The sequence below is a fragment of the Thermobia domestica genome, chromosome 5 (genome assembly GCF_964235325.1).
Source record: "Thermobia domestica chromosome 5, izTheDome1.hap1.1, whole genome shotgun sequence".
NCBI classification, from domain to species: Eukaryota; Metazoa; Arthropoda; class Insecta; order Zygentoma; family Lepismatidae; genus Thermobia; species Thermobia domestica.
In genome coordinates this window covers 231,856,557-231,873,645 of record NC_137458.1, presented here as the reverse complement: position 1 = coordinate 231,873,645, position 17,089 = coordinate 231,856,557, and the positions used below count along the sequence as shown (strand labels likewise).

Here is a 17,089-nt window from a genome sequence, read left to right as displayed (position 1 = left end):
GATTTGATACACTGAGGCTAACAATGGGAACAGTACAACGAATAATTACAAACGAACTGGGCCTAAGGAAAGTTTCTTCTCTCTTGGTTCCACGAATGCTTAAATGACGGTCAAAAAGAGACAAGGATTCGATCAAGTATTGCAAATTTGACATTCAGAAAAGAGGGACGCAATTTCTTGGAAAGTTTTGTGACAATGGATGAATCACAGATTCCATTAGTCAACCCAACAACAAAAAGGTAGTTGATGAAGTGGAAACACACAGATTCTTCAGCCCCCCCCCAAAAAAAAGTTAGATAGCATCTTCGGTGAGAATAGGGATGCGCACGAGACAAGATTTGTGGCTGTCTCGTCTCGAAAATGTGCTGTAAAAGTGATGTCTCGACTCGAAAAATGTATATTTCTCTATTGGAAGAGCCGTGTCTCGACTCGAATTTTGTCAGGAAAATCCTGTCTCGACTCGTCTCGTGCGCATCCCTAGGTGAGAAGGTGCTGTACACTATATTAAGGGATTCTCAAGGAATGATATTGTCACACTTTGTTCCGAAAGATCATACAATTACAGACGAGTATTTCCCTACACTTTTAGATACAGAATTTTTGAAATTGACAGAGAAACGACCACAAATGGTAAATTTCAATTTCACCCTGCACATGGATAATGCAACACTACACCGTGCCAATGGTTGATATCAATAAAACGGAGAAGTTACTCATTACGCCCAATTTTGAAGTAGTTACTCGCATTGGTATCAATAAAAAGAGAACTGAGCACTAGTCGTCTCGGCTGACCTCGAAGAAGCCCCGCCCTTTTGAAGTAACCACACCTCTATTCTCGAACCGAGTAACTAGTACGCGTTTGATATCAATAAAAATGAAAGGCTCTTCTGTGATGCTAGTAACTTCTCCGAATTTGTGGAGAAAGCTAAATAGGTGACTCCGTGCGAAATATGGCAGAGTATATGATTGTTTTGCCAGGGGGCCCACAAGGGGGGGCTATGACGCAAACTGCGTCATTGAAATATTTGGGGGGTTAAATCTATATAAATATGTTTGATGAGGGGGGGGTAAATTAATCGAAAGAAGATTTTTTCATGGAAGAACACCTACGGATAGACAATTGGGGGGTGCGTCATAGACATAAGGGGGGGGTGGGCACCACTGGTTTTGCTATGTAGAAAAAAATATAAATTGCAGAGAAATGTTGCAAATGGAGATTACAAAAAACATAGGTTCATGAAAGAAAATGTAGAGTAGTTAGCACAACATTTTTTAGGAGAATCAACAGAAATTTGGGATGATGCACTACGTAATGATGAAAAGATGCGGGTTTTCATGCTTTACGTGAGTGATCCGGGATTCCAGGTCTGAATGTCAGGGGATTCTGTTGTGGCTCAAAGTACTGTGTCGATGACTACTACAAGTGTAATGGATGCGATTATTGCGAAATCTGAAAATTGATTGTTTCCGGAGGTGTGTAATATTCAAACAGTAAAGGCAGAGTGGCAAGAACAATATATATTTCCGGGTGCTATCGGAGCACTTGACTATAAACACGTGGCAATAAAGAAACCTAGTATTTTGGAGACGAATACGCTAATAGGAAGAGCTCCTTCGTGGTTAAGCGGATAGCGTACATGCCTTTGGCATGGGAGACCCGCGTTCGATTTCCGGCGGGAGCTCATATGGTTCGGATTCCAAGTTAATCAGTGGGTCCCGTCTCATATAGCCTCGCTACTGAAAAGGACATTAAACTCGAAATCAACTCAACTCAACGCTGATAGGAAGGGTGTATACATGAGAATGTATATTTTTTTTATGCCAAAGTGAAAGGGGACACGTATGGTGTGGAAAACGCAATCAGATAGACGTGCTTTACGACGTGGCTGGCTGGACTATTTAAAAAAGGAAACAAAGGGACCAAGTGTCTGATTTCGTTCTTAAAGCCAAACAATCTTGGACAAGACCTTGGACAACACGTGATATGCACTTTCGTGCTAATCTTGATATTGCTGGATTCCAATCAACATCCATCAGTTCCAAGAGGTTCGTTCCCATGGTTTCACTATTACTTTCTTGTTTCCCGTTTTCTTTTTCAAATTAGTTTTTTTTTTAAATGCTCGCTCGGATTAAAGATTCTCTTTTGGATTTGTGTCTCATTTGTAGATGTATTTGATGTTTCGTTGCATTTCACTGTAATTGCCTTCAAAGCTTCGGCTTTCCTTCGTTTACTTTCTGGTAACTGTGTCTTTGAAAGTACCACTGGAACTTTTATAATATCCACAAATGCACTTTAATTGAAACTGTCGTTGCTACTTGTCCCTTCCATGGCGTTTAGGATACTGCGCCAGAAGTTACCCACAACGAAATGACCGCCCAACAGATGGAAGAAATGAGTAACTACTTCTTTTATTGATACGACTCAGTGCTACGTGCAGAGGAAGCGCGAGTAAACGTTCATAAATCTGGAGCAGACTAGACCTGAGTAGTGGCTTGTTTTATTGATACGAAATTGAGGGAGGAGATTACTCCAGGTGTAGTTACTTCGATTCTCGAGCAGGACTTCTCAGGAGTAGTTATTTTTATTGATATCACCCAATGTTGTGACCTCATTCTTGAGTGACCACGGTATTGAACCTGTTCCACACTCATTCTATTCAGTAATTTAGCAAGTGACTTAGGTTGTATTGGCTAGGGGTACTCCCGTTTCCTCCTTCATCCTCATTCCACCAATTATTCCACCATCATTTACCAGCCTTAATCACCGTCTCCCTTAGCCTATAGGGTATTATCAGGGGATGTTAAGATGAAAAATTTCATTTCATATTATGTATATATGCCATTGCATTGAACTCATATGCCTACATCTTTAAAAATACTACATAATGACTTATGTTACCTCACCTTCCCAATTTTCTTTATACTAGGCAATAGCTTTTACAAACTGCCTTTCTGAATATTCATTTTAAGAATTATGATTATACATATCATCGGTAGTACCTCTAAAATTCCAATCTGACTGTTGGCAAATTTTATGCTTTAGAACAAATTGTATGCCCGGACACACGGCGGAAAAGTTGTGAAAAGTAATGGGTCCATAATATATCCGGGATTTTTGAAAATCTTTTGAGCTGTGCTGTATTCAATGTGCTTAATAAGGTACATATAATAACCTAAAATTTACACTAACTCTTAATCTTTATTTTTAAATGTTTGTAATTGAAATTTTGTCACTAACGATATTAGTAGAATTACACCTTAATGAAGAATATTACTCCATATTTACTTTTTATTTTACATTACACTTCAATTCAGAGTGATATGTAATAGTTTTCAAACGTTTGTCACTAACTGTAAGGCTTCTAATGAAATAAAATGTAATTTTGACCATTATTCTGCTATTGTGTTAGGTAGACTTAAAGTAAAAAATGAACAAAATGTCCGTGATGATCAAGTTTCAATTTTGTCCGGTAGATGTCCTCATCTGGTAAATGTTTGCTGCCATCTAACAGCCAAATGTGTAATTTTTACCAGCTTTCTTTCAATAGTAGAAAATAGGATATGGATAGTCATCGTTACCCATAAAGGTGTTAACTGTTTATCTTCCATCAAGGAATTCGACCGAGATAATCGATCTAGCTACTTATTTTTTTTTTTTTTAAATAACTTAAACATTCTCTTTTCTTCAATAGTTGTGGTGTGGAGTGACAGACGTCCTTACTAACGTTACAAACTTGTAAGTTCTACTGGCGTGTTCCTGATTATTAATCTAGAGAGAAGGGAGATATTTGAAAGAAGTGGGACATTGTGGATCCACAAATATGGTGTTTTCTACTACAAGGGTGGCATGGACTGGGATTAAACCAGACACACTTTGGTCTAAATTTGAGTGAGTAGTTTAACATTGAACTACTGTGTGTTAACTATAATTTAGAGTAAACAATCATTATCAAATGAGACAACTGTACTTATGAAAACACGGAGAAAAGAAGAAATCGGACTCTATTTTGAACTACCGCATACTAAGTGCACAATATGTAGGAAAATCCACTTTGTGTTTGAATAATGAAAACATTATTGATATTACAAGTGGTAGAAGAAATTATAGAGAAACTATTATTCAGCTAGGAAACGATAAGTTTATCGAATTCATCATTTTCAAAATAGTAATTTTTATATTGGTATGTTTTGCAGAAAGATAATTCCAGATTCAATAATTAATATACTGATACTTTCAGTATTCTACATTCAGTTTAGCTTTTCCCACTGGTCTAGTGGCTAGCGAGCCTTTTTGGTACACGTAGTCTCGGATTTTGATTCCTGTTAGGAGAACATTCAACACATAGGGGTAGTCCGGATTTCACTTTAAACTACAGTCCACATCTGATATAGACAGTCATGGTGGTCTAAAAGACACTATACCTTAACAGACAATAAATTCAGTATTGTTTTTTAGTCGAACTATGACTAAATTGACAATTTCAGTTCACTTTCTCTAGAAATATTGAAATTTATACTATATTGTCCTAAAGTTTATTTTCCCATATATACGAGACTTGCAACTCAGAAATGAAGGAGCTTTGAACGTTTTCTTGCATATTTTCCAGCTTAGTTACTTGAACAGAAGTACCTCTTGAATATCATAATATGAATTTAGGAATATCCTACTTTTGTTGCCCATGCACAGATTTATAAAATGATATAACAATTCAGTCAAAATTTAATAAGTCAAGAAGAAATAGTACTAATTGTAATTCAGTACATCTTTATTTAATGCAAAACCCTTTATTATAAATCTAAAATCATATCAGTCCGTGAGTAAAGCTATGCATAACTCTATCCACCCGTGAGTAATGCTTCGCATTAACTTTATCAGTCCGTGAGTGAAACTTTGCATAAAGTTTACCAGTCCGTGAGTAAAACTTTGCATAAAGTTTACCAGTCCGTGAGTAACGCTTCCTCTATGCAAAAATATTTACATATTCATAATCCTTATAACAAGTGAAAGACACCTATCTTGCTGTCTTTCAGTCACGCTAATTCATAATATTTTATAGTGATGTTAATAGTTGTCGTTAACTGCGCTGCCTCCTATCTGACGGCAAGAAATGTCGCTAGCATGATGATAATTTGGAGACAAACCAAATTTTTAAAATTTCTCAAGACAAACTCTGCAACGGATACAAAATTTTATTCTGCTGAAATAACGGCATATTCACGAACTTCGTTTCATGCACTTCAGAGATGTTCGATGTCTTTCTTGATACGTTACACATCTGTACGATAATTTAATTCATTTCACATGCATGCTATTATATCCAGTCGGTCAAAATCACAGCGTTAGTGAACAAGGAGCCTGAAGAAGGAGGGGGAACTGAGATACCTAAAGTATTCTTCAAGAAATTTCATAAGAAAAGTTACAGGGGATTTTAAAATGAAATGAAATCTTTCAATTTATTGTTCCATTATTATGCCTGTTAGGCAAGGGAGACTATGATTAAAGTGAGTGAATGATGACGGAAGAGGTGGTGGAATGAGAATGTGGGAAGAAATGGGAGTACCCCGAGAAAACCCACGGACAAGATGTCGTCCATTACAAACTTACTTGGCCAGGGATCGAACTCACAGAAGGTTTAATCTTGTGAGGGATAACTATCGCTTTACTTTCTTGAATCTTTAATTCATCTTAATCTTGTTCTGTACATCCTATCCATCTTTGGAATAAATTTCAATTGAGGTTTCCTCTCATGCTTCTAATTGTGATGAGTAGGACAGTCATATAGTCGAAACTTTTAAGCATTACTTTTTTCTCTTAAGTTAACATCAGTTAGTCTTGGAACTTGTTTAAATTACTCATTCCAGTGACTGTGGGCCTTTCAAAGAAAGATGGCACTTACATCATATTTTTCGCCATTACGCTGGATCTCAAACATGTTCTGTGACTTCATGTGGATTTTCAGTTCACCTCATATCTACAAGTATCTATTAACATTTTACAACCATAGAAAGTTAATCCTCAGCTAAAAATGAGTGAGTCTGAGAAAGAATATATTTCATGTTTTTTTCTGTATTATCAGTGCAGAAATTATGACGTAGATATCTATTGTTTTTCTGAGATCCTAATGCAGCTTAAGTCGTATAGGTTTAATATCGTAATGAAAATTCGTCACATTGTTTATTGAAAGAGGCCGAATTCTAGACTTGAACGTGTGGTGAACTTCAGTGGAATGCACTGATAAGCTTCTTTAAGAAGATTCAGAGTTACGTCGCTTCATCCCCGCTATCTAGGCCCAGAAGCTGCACACGGGAGCATTCATCCCTAATTCTCACATACACCTTTTTTATACTATCAAAAATAGACTTTATCTTCTGGAATTCCTCTCTGCAGCTATAACGGAAAATTCTATTCGGTATTGTAAAGAAAAGCTATATTGTTAACGTACATGCCGTCAGTGATGGAAGATCTGGATTCGATTCCCAGTAGGAACTTATGTGTGTAGGATTCCACGTTAAGCTATAGATCCATGTCCCATACAGCCTCGTTAAACTCCAAAATTAACTAATGAAGCAAAATCAAAATAACTGCTTTCGTTTACTGATTGCAATATTCCTGCTATTGTCTCATATCAACAAATCATTATACTACCAAGGGATTTTCCTTGAAAGATAATTTAGTTTCTTTCTCTCTCTATCGATGTAAGTGTTACAGAAAATTCTTTTCTATTAATGTTTGATGAAATTATGAATAACCTGATATCGTTACAATCTGATTAAAATAACTGCATTTCTGGGAACTCGTTTTTCTATGCGAGTCAATCGTTTATCAATGACAAAATATATTTGCAGTCTATGATGATATTTCGTATCTTTCAACCATTTTACATCTTTCTCTGCTCACAGGTTGGTGTATCGAAGAAAATGTGCTCAAATATCACAACATGCAAGTTCGCGCGTCTTTTACGCGGGAAACGTATGTTTAATTTGCGGTGGAAACACATGTAATGTTAGTTCAGTCCCAAATTACGTTGTACGTCCGAGTCCGAGCCTCGGTGTTGAAACAGAACGTTATATTCGAAAACAGTTAATTGAGCAAGCAGTACAGTTTCAGTCAACCAAATGTGTTTCTACAGAAAATTTATTTTATTACCTTATCAAAAGCATTGCATTGGCCAAAAATCAATTAAAAAGTAAAGTATCTACAAAAATCAATTAAAAAGTACGTAAAGTAATATGATGCTTTTTACACACGTTAAGTATTACCGATAAGTAAGTGTAAGTGTAAGTGTATTTACCGATATGGCAGCTTTTCCGTTATAATATTTAAGTAATATGAAATTCTCATCACTTCTTAAATTTGTTTGATTATAATTATCAATAATAATTTTTGCTAGAATTACGAGATAGAACTCTAATTCCAATAGCAAGACAATTTATCTTTTTTTTAGAAAATAGACCGAAAAGCATACCGAGTTTTAGTAAAGATCTGTACTTGCATTCAGTGTTGTCACAAAGAATAATGACACCACTTTATGGATGAGTAGAACGAATTCGTGCCCCAAGTTTTATGTTAATTATAACGTTTTGCTGGCTAATGCAAACAAGGCAGGGCATGAATTCAAATTGAGCTTTCCTTTGGACATAATTGTTTAGATTTTGCTATTGATCACATTATGATCAGTTATATATTTCACAGGTTCTACTTTAGTCTATCGTGGAACATTAAATTAAACGAAATAGAAAATATCGTTGTTTTCTAACCAAGAAATTTTTTACATTATAACAACTCCGATACAAGTTTACACGCCTAGGTATGCGTAATCCGCTTTCCTTCTTCTAAATACCTTAGGAGCGGCTTCTGTGGCACCATCACTTTCATACCCATAATCCAGCAATTGTAGAGATACTGCAGCCACCATAAAGTAATATGCAACCGGCAAATCTAAAATGTAATTATGGTTGCATAACATATTCATTATTTGCATACTCAAACCAATGAGTGTGGTGTCAACTTGCGAATGCAGATTTTGTGCTCGTTGATCTCAACCTGAGAGCACGCGGTTGAGTAAGAGAAAGAAGTTCCATTGTCAATGAGCTCATATTCGAGTGGAGGCTAGGTAAATTAACATCAGAGAGTAATAGATGGAAGTATATTTAAGGAAATCTGACATCTCTGATTGAAATAAGGAAGTAAGAAGTAAACTTACCGTATCTGAAGTTACTAAAGAGTACTGTAATGTATGGTAGAAACGATACACCGAGTATTTTTTCCCCTTACCTTTTTATTACAAAAGTTTTACACATTTTTTTTGTACATGATGCTAATACAACTAATAGTCCTTTCTTTATGAGGTTGGACTTCTTGCCCGTAGCAGTGAGAAGGTCTTTGAGGTTGTATATAGGATTTGTGTGGCGCAAGATACCACTAAGGAAGGATTTTTAGGAAATTCGATTGGAAATTATTTTATTAAAATGCCATATCTTCAAGTATCTGAAAAGCAGGAACACGAAATTTAGTATATGGGCTTCCCATTTAAAATAATTAGTGTTTCACCGTTTTTTATGTTTCCTCTACTACGCAAGAAAAAAGGATGGGACTACAATAGTTGTAGTAGTATAGCCATGTTTCAAAATTCTGTACGGTTAGAGACATGAAATTAGATACCTGGATTTGTCAGTTGAAATAAAGACGTGTTTCAGTTAATTTTTGTGAAGATATTTTCTTACATAGGAAGAAAAGAAGGCGGGAAGAAAATAAGATAGAAGTTTGCAGTTGTCAAAATAACATGGCTACCTTTTGAAATTCCTTAAGGTAAGAGACATGAAATTTGGTATTTACATATTATTTCATTTGAAACAATTAAAAATGTGTTTCAGCGTTTTTGACATTTTCCCTAGAAGGGCCGCAAAATGTGGGAAGGAAAAAGAATGAGGGTTACAACTGTTATAATATGATGGCGATATCTCGAATTGCCTTTAGGTTAGAGACATGAAACTGTTTATTTAGGTTTTCCATTTAAAATAATTAAATACATGTTTCAGTGTTTCTCGATGCTTCCTTTAGAAGGGAAGAAAAAAGAAGAAAATAAAAAAGGGGTGGTAGTTGCAATTGTTGTAATAAGACGGCCATATCACGGAATCAGATAAGATTTCAAACATGCTATAAAGCACAGGAAATATGAAACTTAGTACTTATATAAACTGATTCAAAACAAGTGAACATATGTCATAGCGTTTCTAGGAATTCCGCTATTAACGGAATGGGGAGGGGGGGGGGAATTTTTTTCTCAATATATAAAAACGACTTCGATGTTCTCACATGTCAGTCTCATCATCACGAGAAAATGGGTGACCCATTTGAAATAAAGTTTTGAACATTTAGACCGGCATGAGTTTTCATCATTTGAGCTTGATTGAAATACACATTCAAAAAAGAAAAGAGATTTAAATTTTTTGCAAACAATAATGGAAGAAAACGCATTCTTGACGTGAGAAGAACGGAAACAAAGGATAAAATATGAGTGCGGAGCCGTAGATCACGCAAACGTGGATGTTTCGGGATGAAGTTCCTAGCTAGCCGAAAGCTATAGCATGTAATATAAAACGGTGACAAACCAACAGACTTTCATTTTATGCATATTCTGATTTCTCTTTCTCACATTGTTTTTATATGCTTGAGCGGTAGCATAAAGTACAATACTTAACTTATACCTTTTAAATAAATGAATGAAAGTATTTTCTGTATTTTTTAAATATCAGTGTCAATGCGCATAATATGTCGGTTTCGTTTGAACATTTAAACATTAAAATGTTAACATTCCTGTGATGAATGGATAACGTTAAGAACCATTTTGTGTTAGCTGGTATTAGCGTAATGTGCTAAAAATGGTTTGAAATATTTCCCATGCATGTGCAGAATTAGTTAAAGTAGACGACAAATTCAGACTTGTATTTAGTCTGACTTCTATATTATATGTCACTTAGTGTATTATAGTTGGAGACATTTCGTTTGCAGCATATATGATCTCCTGTTGTACACGTCCAACAGTAATTTCTACTTCACTTGCTTTCGCCGTTGTGGTTTTTATACATAAGATTTGTTCATTTCTATTCACCTGGACATAGTTTTTACTACGAGTATGTGGTAAAGTTCTATAGGAAACAGAACAAAATGCAATACATATAAAGGAAGTTATTAGAAGATATTTCCTACGTAGAGAATCTGGTTTGATGGCTATAAATTGAAAGTTTGATGAGAGTTTTGTATCGATTGATACAAGTGAATATTGGAATACTGCAAAGTCATGATTAATTAGTTCTTTTGTGTTTGGTATTTCTAATCTTTAATTCTTAATCTATACCTTCAATTTTATGATCTAGTCCTAAAACTAATCAAGTTCGAGTTTTTATATATAGTTAAGCTAAAAGGAAAAGACACTGGAAAATCCACCCCTTCATTAGTATCGACAGGTAAACAGGTTTGAATCTCATTTCTGACAAAATCTTCTTTCCTATGTTTGTGTGCTTATTTGTAAATGCATTATCTGTTTATTATCTTTCTTATCTTTTTTTTTTTTAACAATAACGCTTTTCCTTTTAAAACAAAGCAAAGGCCGCATTGTAAAACCTAACTTTACATAGCAAACTATAACGATCTATGAAACAATAAGTGTCCCCAAAAACATTCCACCTATACGTATAAGAAAGAAAAAAACTAGAACTGTTTTATCGGGAAGGTTTGTACAATATGTTGACTACCATTAATTCTACAATTTGTTTTGTTTGTATGATTTCTTTTGTTTAACTTCGAAGAGCCGATATAACACTTTATGAACGTGGAAGTTACAGCATTTTGAAATTTTATATACAAAATTCCCCCAGTGGCTGTATCAAACAAGCATTTTTCAAAAATCAAGGTTCATTTGACCTTTAATTCTGCCTCAGTTGGTATTAACAATAACCTTGTGATGTTCGTCACTCCTGTTAATGATGATAAATTTTGTCACAGCATAAACACGTTTAAAAAAAAACGCCTCTAGAGAATCGACTGCAGAAAATTTCAGCCGTGGGTTTCCAATAAATCTTTTTATTTTCGATCGCTGATAGTCGAAAACAGAAGTTTTGTATTTTGTTGTGAACTAAACTCAAGATTTCGACAAATTAATACGTTTCATGACTTCTACATCCTGAAGCTTAATAGTTCCATCCAAGTTGTAGAACTTGGTTTAAACTCGTAGACCTGTTCTTCGACAAATGGTAGAGTAGTGCTGTCATAAACATTTTTGTTCCTTTTAAACACATTAATGGGGACCACGGAGGCTCAGTGGTAGAGGGTTCACCTCTTGTCCCTGGTGTGTCTGGTTCGATCCCAGCTCTCGCCAAGTGAACTTTGTGTAGGACAAACACCGTGTTCCTGGGTTTTCTCGGGGTTCTCCCGTTTCTTCCCAATTTTGTCATTTCACCATTGAATTTATTTCTCATCACTATCTTCTTTAGCTTAGCTGACAACCGTGAGATGTAAACTGAAAGATTTCAACTACGTACATTGATATGTAATTGAGTTAAAATTGCAAGGACATTGGATGCAAGGAATCACTGGGCTTTACGACCTCAAAGAATGGTGATACTATTATGTTGATTCATTAAAAATTTTATTCAATAACGTAATTGGCTTTTAAAAAAATAAGAAGAAAAAGTGAATCATTAAACAATGATCTCAGATTTAACCTACTTTGGATCTATCTGTTAACTGTTCCTCGGGATAAAATCTGTTCTATAACTTGATGTAGCAAACTCCAAAACTTTACGGGGATATTTCTCATATCACTATGTAATTTGCATATATTTCTTTTTTCTTTTACCTAATTCTAGGATATTAGTCTGTTTTTAAATGCTGGTATCACCAGTTCTGATACTGCAAACTAAATATTACATTCTAAGTCCACGCTACACAGTCTTCATACTGTTTTTTAAAGTAAAATTACAAAGGAACAAGACAATACAAAACATTAATTACATTTTTTTAAAAAATTACAGAACATGGTTGATAGTACTACTTTCAAGCGCATGTTGTTGCTGATATTAGTTCAGAACCTGGATAAAATAATAAGAACCTAAAGTTCGCGATAATAATTGAGAACCTGGATGAAAAGAGAGGAAGAAAAACGCCTTTAAAGCATTTCTCTACAACAATTTCATTAATCGGGCGCTTATCCTCTGATGTTATGCAACGCCACACAACTAAAAATGTGGGTTGCATAATGTAAGCCGTTCTACGAATAATAATAGAAATAACAACATGCGGAACGCTTCACCTACCCGATTCCCATGGCCCCAAAATAAAAAAAAATGCTTCGTACAGAATTAGATCTCGTTAAAATCTATCTGTGTACGAAATTTATTTTTCTAAAGACCCCTTTTCTATGCGAAAAGATTATAACAGATACAGACATACATTTTCTCATTATTATTATTATTATTATTATTATTATTATTATTATTATTATTATTAAAAGTTAACTGCATTCTCTATGATAAACTTGCTATAATATAGATACGTAACACGTTTAACAGCAATGACATAACTGGAGATTTATTTAATATTTAATGAAAATTTGTCTTAATTGTGCTAACAAATTATTTAGTACAAACGTTGAGACTGTTCATTACTGAGCAAATACGAGTGTTAGTAATGTTTTAGAAATAGGAAATTCAAGATCTTAATTGAATGGCATGAAATATTTAATTGTTCAAATTGGGAATGCCAATTATATTTTGTTTTGTTTAATGTAGTTATTATTTTCTGTATTTATTACATTTCCAGTAAGAAATAAATGCACATGTATTATTTGCTATAGCTATTAGTGAATAACATTTTAAAACTATGCCTCCATTTTTCATTGTTATCAACAATCTTACATGGAAAAAGGAAAATTGTCCAGGGTATATACAAAAAAGGTTCTATCTCACAATTTTAATTAAAGAAATGAGGGAAAATATCAGCGAAACCTTATTCGGGATAATAGGCTGCAGGATTTGATCTCCGTATCTTTCTGTAGAGACGTTATAAACTATTCACTATACTTAAACCTATTCCATATATATATATATATATATATATATATATATATATATATATATATATGATGGGTAGAACTCCCTATTGGAAACTGTTGATAACTTTTTTTAAATACTTAACCAGTTTTCATGAAACAAAAATAATTTTGTTCCTTATAATGATAAAATTAATTACATGATACCTCATTTATGTGATTACAGATATCACTGGCGAACCATGACGCAACGACTAACCTTACATGAGTGGGCTCAGCTTTCATTCTGGTACGAAGTATAGCAGTCCGTGGTACAAGCAAAGAGATGGTGGCGAAGTTTGATATGCCTGGGTGCCTCGTTAGATGCAAAGGCAATAAGAAATTGTGATTTGAATCTGGACACAGGTTCTATGGCAGATATTAGCAGACGCAGTCACAACTCAACTTCCAGGACGGAGGTAAATGTGCAAGAAGTTCAGGAAATGCTCACACGAAGTCCTTAGAAATTACAAAGACAGGCATCTCACCGACACACAATCCTTGCTGTTCTGAAGGAAGAATTGAAATGTTGTTCATGAAAATTACATTACTGCCAGAAATTATCGCCGGAAGATTTTGATCATCGGTTGGAATATGGGAAGATAATATTCGATATGAAGACTGATCTAATCGTTTAGGCAATAATTGTGATCAGATAAAGCCGTGTTTTATGTTAGGGGGTTTATAAATCGGCGTAATTGTTATTATAGGCAGAAGATGACCCGAGGGTAATGGTGATTGAAGCGAACATCGCCCAAAATCACACTGTGGTACGGCATAACATTCACGAAAGTTGTTAGTCCATATATCATTCGGGATACAATGAATGTAGAACGGTACCTTGATATGCTTGAAGATTACGTTCAAGGTATTGTATTCGCGTTGGACAATTGCAACTACCTAATCTCTATTCAAGATGGAAGTCTTCTCTCGGGCTTAACATCAATTTTCTAGAACGCTGGTTGGGAGCTGTGACCTCGAATGGCCAAAAAGTAGTCCTGACGTAACGCAATACGACTTCTTCGTCTCGAGATGAGTGAAAGAGGAAGTTTATAGCACACAACCAAAAGCTCTTGATCAATTAAAGGAGCGAATTTGCCAAGTTCTTGCAAACATACAGCTAGAATATCTGCAGAAGTCTGTCGCCAACAACCCCAACCGTTTACGTAAACTGGTGGATAATGGTGGTGCGTAGTTGAAACGATATCAATGCCTAACAATTCTATCATGGTAAGGAACAAAATGCTTTTTGTTGCATGAAAATTGGTTAAGTATCTAAAAAGTTACACTTTTCAGTAGGGGTTAATCCTTCCCCCTATACATGTGAGAGTGTGTATTATACATGGTAATATTTTCTTTTTATCCTTCTACATCCCCAAAAAGATGGCTTTTCTCGAAAACCTACACTATTTTTGTTTGTATTTCGGGGATCAATATCATTCAATCGCATTATTTATATTTTTACTTATTAAAGATGATGACCCAGACAAAATATTTTTTTGATTCCCGATGGGGACACTCGGTCGAGAAAGTGTAAAAGCTTTTTCAGACCAGTCAATCTGATTGACGTTTTCCTGGATTTTCATCATTCACACCAGTCAAACACCGGGATGGTACCTAACACAATGGCAGCAGGCCGTTTCTTTCCTTTCCCAATCTTTTCTTTCCCTCCAATTCACTGGTAGTTTGATTACCGAGGGACGTCATCACTATTACATAACAGGCTAACATGTTGTTGTTGCGGAAAGTCCAGAAATCTAATTTCTAATCATCTAATCCCTAAATATATATTTTTATTTAATTAAATAAAAGCATACTGAATGCCAGTTTTGCAAGTCGCTGATTTTAATTCGATAACTACCGGGAGTTGATCAAACAATTAAACTAAATAGGATCAGTAACTAGATTTTATAAGTAAGAGAGGGAGATTATAAGAAATGGAATAATAGTGTTGAGAAGTATTACCTTTCTCTCCTCGTTCTCCAATGGATATAGAAGGTAAACATACAGGATTCACTTTCCAGCTAAACTCAACCACTTCGTCCAGTAAAACAAGTGCAATGTCATGCAGATCATGAGTTGGTCGAACTTCAAACTTTTCATGTATTATAGTTTTTAATATATTTCTCACTATCACATTACTTTCCATATGAAATTCATTATGGGCTCCCAGCACTACATCCATATCATCCAGGAATCGACTGAAAGGAAACGAGAGAAACTATTACATTTTTATAGTATACGCCTTCTTTAGTATATATACAATAAAGGTATAACATCTATCTGAACTTAGTTATTTCAGGAACCAAATTGATACTGACAAGGTACATTCGTGAAGTGTCCCCGAGAGATTCGTGTAAAATTTATTCAAATGTAAAGTTCATCGCGGCCCAATGTGTATTGTACTAATTTTAGCGCCCCATACCAGTAATTTGCAATTTATGAGCCTCCATAAATCTAGAATGCAATCATTAAATACTATATTGCTAGGACGCAAAATTGCTTTTAGTTTCTTTAGATGTAACTGGACACGAATATGGGCATATGCAAAACAAATTGGATCAAGTACTGCTTATCCGACACATGTTACACACCCCGGTCATCATCTTGGATCCACCATATTGGATTCAACTTTCGGTTTTTCAAATGGAAATAGATGCAAGTGATACATCAAATTCATGCAAATTTTATCGGAAATTCACTGGTGTAGTGAGTTTTACAGTATCTTGTACCATTTGCAAGTTTGCATGTTAAATGCCAGGCACTTCACATATATTGATCAAATAGAAAGTAGTGCAGAGGCCCATGTGTAGTGTGGCTAATTGCTGCAGCCCACGCAGGGAAATTATACGTGCTTATGAGACTTTATGAACCAATTCTATAAGCATAAATATACACGATATTTCTGCATTTGGGAGATGAGCAACTCGAATTTTTAGTTTGCTAGATAACATTGTCGGGAGCATCAAAGAAATCACAATTAACGGGAAATGCAGCTTTTCTCCAGGAGTGCCTAATCATGTTATTGGATATTGGAGTACTGTAATGATTATGAATAAGTGCGTGAAGATTGATAATAACATTACGGTTCTGGAGGTCTATATTAATATGATCGAGCTTAACTCGCTTACAAAATAGATTGGCAAAACTTTTACATTGACGGTAGAATTACACATCTAAAGGCTGGACCTACGACATTGCATCAGACAGAATGGTTACTATTTCATGTTTATCCGGAAGTGAAAATGAATCAAGGACTAGGCAACATTTCGTTTCAACATTAGGAGTGAGACAATTATCTCGCCATTGTTCAAGAATATTTTTGTCCACTTTACTAAATTTGAAAGATGTTACATGTTTGGAGGTCGAATAAGTTGCTTTTCCACAATGTGACCAATTGGCTGACGTAAGACAATAAGAAGAGGGGAAAGTAATTTGCCTTCCATGGAGACAATAGGTTGCATTGTATATGAAGGCGATATTCCAGACGCTGAGTTTACTCCAACAATGGTGTCCAGTGTTCACAGTTCGAGGGAAATTTCCATAATCTAGGGAAATTTCGTCGGTAAATTTAGCGAAAGGGGAAAAGAGAATTTTTCGATAACACGTGAAAATCCAGAGAAATTCTAGCGCTGACCGATTGAACAATATAAATTCCTAAATTTTTCTTTGTTCTTAAGAAATAAACCAATACAATAGCAGTAGTTTATGTGTGTGTTCAATGTAGCTAGTTTGTATTCATTCTTGGCTGGGTGTATTTGTAATTTTTGTAATAAAAAGTGTAAAAAGTAAAAAAAAAAGAAAAAAATGAAGCAAAAAGCAAATTAATGAAACAAATGTGGGTTAGGACTTTCATTAATATAATTAAATTAATTTTATCACATAACTTCTGTCAAAAAATTGGACAGACAGCAAACTAGGAAAACTGTGATAAGAAAAGGGAAACTTGTGTCAATTGAGGGAAATTCTCTTAAAAAAACCTACGAACACTGATGGTGTCT

The 17,089-nt window shown here is 35.0% G+C and overlaps 1 protein-coding gene across 1 annotated transcript in view; it reads right to left on the bottom strand.

The window, feature by feature from the left end:
* LOC145684559 (coagulation factor IX-like) overlaps positions 1-15,321 on the bottom strand; it is a 31,933-nt gene extending 16,612 nt beyond the window's left edge. The window contains exon 1 of the mRNA XM_081756952.1: positions 15,054-15,321. Within this exon, the coding sequence (XP_081613078.1) occupies positions 15,054-15,273 (220 nt within the window). The 5' untranslated portion in view covers positions 15,274-15,321. The remainder of the gene's footprint in view (positions 1-15,053) is intronic.
* Between the last annotated feature and the right edge of the window lie 1,768 nt (positions 15,322-17,089).